Source organism: Mauremys mutica, chromosome 13 (genome assembly GCF_020497125.1).
Source record: "Mauremys mutica isolate MM-2020 ecotype Southern chromosome 13, ASM2049712v1, whole genome shotgun sequence".
Classification (NCBI taxonomy): domain Eukaryota; kingdom Metazoa; phylum Chordata; order Testudines; family Geoemydidae; genus Mauremys; species Mauremys mutica.
The window spans coordinates 50,815,203-50,819,835 of record NC_059084.1 but is presented as its reverse complement, the minus strand read 5'-3'; the positions used below and the strand labels follow the sequence as shown (position 1 = coordinate 50,819,835).

The 4,633-nt window shown below is 53.2% G+C and overlaps 1 protein-coding gene across 1 annotated transcript; it reads left to right on the top strand.

Moving 5' to 3' along the window:
* The first annotated feature begins 365 nt into the window (after positions 1–365).
* LOC123347617 lies at positions 366–4,320 on the top strand. Its single transcript, XM_044984918.1, has 4 exons — positions 366–414; positions 503–748; positions 3,603–3,722; positions 3,817–4,320. Exons 1-4 carry the CDS (start codon positions 366–368, stop codon positions 4,284–4,286), a joined length of 885 nt encoding a protein of 294 aa, XP_044840853.1. The 3' UTR covers positions 4,287–4,320.
* Positions 4,321–4,633: the final 313 nt, after the last annotated feature.

Sequence of the window (4,633 nt, the reverse complement as noted above, 5' to 3'; positions counted from 1 at the left end):
GCCCCTAAACGGATTTACCCAATGGCAACAGGGAGCGAGTGGGTGATTTAAGAACTGACCCTGCCACCCCTGTCTTGTCTCTAGGGCTCCAAGCAATTCAACAGACTAATGCACAGCTGTGCTGAGCTGAGCTGAGTGCCTGGTCTCTCTGGGGTGTAAAGGGGACCCCTGTCCAAAGGGGACATCGCCATGTACTGAGCGCTCACCCTCTGCCGCCTCTAATAGCCACCCTGGGAAACCCTCATGCAAATCCCTTCCCCGGGGGGTTCCTGTTAAATACAAACCCCCGGTTCTAGGAGCCTCAGTCTCTCCCCAGACACAGAACCGGTCCTGCCCCCTGGGGAGTGTCTCCATTAGCCATCACCATGACACTGTCACTGCTCTGCTCCCTTTTCCTACTCGCTGCCCTGTCAGGTGAGTATTTCATGGGACGCTGAGAAACACCAAGGTGGGGAATGCACCGGTTCCAGGCCAGACTCAGCTCTCTTCCCCCTTTCCCCAGGTGTCCTCTCCCAGGTGCAGCTGGTCCAGACCGGCCCGGGAGCGGTGAAACCCGGAGAGACCCTCAGTATCACCTGTAAGGTTTCTGGAGTCTCCGTCAGCAGCTACTATTGGAGCTGGGTCCGGCAGCCGCCGGGGAAAGGGCTGGAGTGGATGGGGCGCATCCAGAGCACTGCAGCGGGAGGCAGCACAGAGTACAGCTCGGCTTTCAGTAGCCGGATCACCATCACCAGGGACACCTCGAAGGGCGAAGTTTATCTCCAGCTCCGCTCGCTGACAGCTGCAGACACCGGCACCTATTACTGCGCCAGGGACACAGTGACACAGAGCAGAGCAGGGACTGGCACAAAAAGAAGAAGCGAGTTCCGCGCGGACACTCAGGGCCCTTTTACACAAACGTCCCTGCTCCTGGTAGCAGGGAAACGTTCACTCTTCTGGCCATTATTATCTAACTCATTGGGCAGGGTCTGTCACCTCAGAGAACCGAAATGGGTGATGATGGGGCTGATCTACAGCCTTTGGAACCAATGAAACTCTCGCCTCTCGGTTGTTGTGGCCTTAAGAAAGATCTACACGATGAGAGCAGATCCACAGCTGGAATCAATGATCACAGATCCACTGGATTCAATATAGCAGCTACCCATGATTATGCCAGCTGGCAATCTGGAACTTTTATTCAAACAGTTAAACACTCTAGTAAACACATGGGAGCTATTCATCCAATGGGATTTGGGTGCCTAACTCCCTTAGGTTCCTTTGAAAAATCGACTCTTTCATAGGAGGAGGTTCCATCTATACATTTAGAACTAGATAAACATCCCCTTCACAGCGGTGCTTTTATTCTGGAAAGAATTAAAGCCTCTAGGCTCAGATTTAAAAGGTTCCATAGCATTTAATATTCTAGTTAATATTGGATCCCTGCCCCGCAAAGACTTTATTATCTAGGTAAAAAACAGGAGAGAACAGATGGGATATCACAAGGAACAAAGAGATAATATTAGTCAGCATGACAGACACTGGCCTCAGCAAACCACTGATCTAACTGTTCTCTCTCTCTCTCTCTCTCTCTCTCTCTCTCTCTCTCTCTCCATAGACTCACAGACACACATAGACACGTGTCCTAGCGCAGCGTGCAGGGAAGGGTGAGCTGGAGTGTTCGTACAGGTGGGGGTGGAGGACGAATCGTCCTTTCACGGAATTTCCGTAGTAGGTGGTTGCTCCACTAATTGCTGATACCCACTGCAGCCCCTGACCGGGACCCACCCTGAGAGATCCATTAATTCAGTTGCTGTCTATGTTGAACCCTGAGGTGGTACAGGTCAGTCTCTCTTATCCGTACAAGGGGAGAAAACATCATCCAAAGCGGCTGCAACGAAAGCTAAATGGAGCCAAAGATTTATTTTCCCTGGTGTGAGAGGGGAAAGGTCTCTGGCTGTTCTTCAGTTCTTATGATCTCACATCTTGGTCTGAGGATCCAAGAGTGGGAGCTAGACTCATTACTGGAGAAAAAAGGTTGGGAGAAGCTTTGAACTCCTCAAGGGTTTAACAGACGCTCAGCCTTGGCTGCTGCCTCGACAACTTGCTAGATGGTGTATGCTCGGTCTGCAGGCCCAGCCCTGGCACCCTTGAAGCGGACACGAGTCTCCTCTTCGCAGTCAGAGAGGTGTCTGTAACTGCTGCCAGGGTTTGACAGCACGGAAAGGAACCTGCCCCGCTCTGCCAGGCTTTCTGCGTTCTCATCTCTGCACATTTCCAGTCAGGGCCGGCTCCAGACCCCAGCACGCCAAGCGCGTGCTTGGGGCGGCATTTTGCCGGGAGGTCCCCCGGAGCCGCGGGACCAGCGGACCCTCCACAGGCACGTCTGCAAGACATCCCCCGGAACCGTGGGACCCGCGACCGCCAGAGCACGCCCCACGGCCTGCCGTCCTGCTTGGGGCGGCAGAATTCCTAGAGCCGCCCCTGTTTCCAGTGACAGGCAAGAACCGATATTGGAAAGGTGTTTATTGGTGGCCAGTTCACAGGAAAAGAAAAAAGTCGAGAGTCCTCGTCTTCCTGCTCCCCCCACTCCTCTCCAGACCTCCCTTTCCGTGTTTCTGACATTGTTTTGAAAGCGCGGATTTCAGAGTTTCGTTACGTGTACAGCGTTCTCTTCTTGCATGTCATGGCTGGGGTGCATCAGCCCCAGAGCAGATCTATCGAAAGGGGAATGAGGGTCCCCAGGCCAGCAGCCACCAGACAAGGCCTCCAGCCCTGCGCTTTCTGACCCAAAGACCCTTGACACCTCCTCTGTGGGGCTGATGCCTGTCTGCATGATTCCAGTAAGCCCTACCAGACTTCCTCACCAGCCACTTCCCTCAGCACCAACCTTGGGGAGCTTCCTGTAATTAAGAGCAGCTGGTCCCCGGTTACTATGTTAAATATCTGGGTCTTTACCTCCCCCTGGGACAGCAGCAGAAATTCTGGACTGTGATTGCAGAATGTGAGGTGGGTTCCTTTAGCCATGAGGCCCCTTTGAAACTCCCAGCCCTGCGCTAGCAGCTGAGTGGTCTCTGCCAGGCCCGCTGACAGGCAGTGGCAAAGGGGGCAATTGCCCAGGGGCCCCTCAACCCAGCGCGGGCCCTCAGGTCAGGGGGGATAGTCACGTGACTAAGGGTTCTAAGATAGGGGTCACTGGAACAGCTCCGAGAGAGACTGACGCACAGGGGGAAGCAGACGTGGATTGGAGAGAGGTGGGGGCAGGAAAGACACAGAGCAGGGCTCCCACTGAATAAGATAGAGCCGAAATCCTTCTGTATCGGGGGGAGCCCTGTCAGTCTGTATTCACAAAAACAACCAGGAGGCTGGTGGCACCTTAAAGACTAACAGAGTTATTTGGGCCTAAGCTTTTGTGGGTAAAAACCCCCACTTCTTCAGATACACCGACTGGGAGAGGCGGGTACCCCAGAAGTAAATTGCGGGCCCTTCTCTCAGCCACACACAAAGAAACTGAGTTCGCTCTAGGAAATAACTGGAGTCTCTTATAAGAAGGGAGATATGCAAATAGCGGCGAGAGTTTCCTGTTTAAAGCTGTCTCTCTCACTTCCACGGCTGCACCCGGACAGACAATCCGCAGCCTCTGTCTCTGGGCAGTCACCAGACAACCCCCCTGAGAACTCTCCTCTCCAAACACGGGACAATGAGGCTTTGGTTGTATCTCGTTCTCCTTGCAGCAGCGTTTGAAGGTATTTTCTCCCTTCCCGTGTGTTGGATAGTCAGGAGGTTGATATTCTGTTTCCCTAGATACTAACGTTCCCCATAATTCATCTTCATTCCCAGGTGCCCGGTCCCAGGTGCAGCTGGTGGAGTCCGGAGGGGATGTGAAAAAGCCCGGAGACTCTCTCCGCCTCTCCTGCAAAGCCTCCGGCTTCACCTTCAGCAGCTACTGGATGAGCTGGGTCCGCCAGGCTCCCGGGAAGGGGCTGGAGTGGATCGTGGAAATACACCCAACTTTATCTACCATCAACTACGCACAGCCCTTCAAGGGACGTTTCACCATCTCCAGGGACAACCCCAACAACCTGTTGTATCTGCAAATGACCGGCCTGAAGCCCGAGGACACCGCCCGGTATCACTGTGCGAGAGACACAGTGGGGGGAATCCCGATACTGCTAATACAAAAACTCAAGATGCAGAATCTTCTTTCTCCCATGCGCCGCGCGGGGGCAGCACTTCCCCGAACAATCCAGCCCTGGGCACAGGAACGGGAGCTACAACCAGAGCGAAAAATCACCTCTCGTCAGGTTTGAGATCTCTGTATTCATATATGATCACGTGTCCATAACAACTGCAACAGCTTGACTATCACACGCCTACAGTGGCACTCGTCAGACACGGAAGTAACAATGCAGACTGCACCAGAGAAATATTCGGGGACCCGATTGTTCCGTGTGATAATCAGAACTTGGGCGTCCAAAGCTGCCTAAAAGTGATGACTGTCCAAATGCTTTTGTTGTTTGTTGGGGGATGGGTAGAATTGCTCTCAAATCCCTCTGAAAAACAATAAAATGCCAGTGTAGATCTAACACACACTGAAAAGGGTACATGAGGCTCTAAACACCTCTAGACTCAACAGAAAAACTGATTTCCCCCCTGA

Excerpts from the sequence above, each read along its gene's own strand:
- LOC123347617 (XM_044984918.1), top strand. The coding sequence starts at position 366 with ATGACACTGTCACTGCTCTGCTCCCTTTTCCTACTCGCTGCCCTGTCA. Across the intron at positions 415-502 it reads CCTACTCGCTGCCCTGTCAG|GTGTCCTCTCCCAGGTGCAG; the intron begins GTGAGTATTTCA and ends CCCTTTCCCCAG. Across the intron at positions 3,723-3,816 it reads CCTTGCAGCAGCGTTTGAAG|GTGCCCGGTCCCAGGTGCAG; the intron begins GTATTTTCTCCC and ends CTTCATTCCCAG.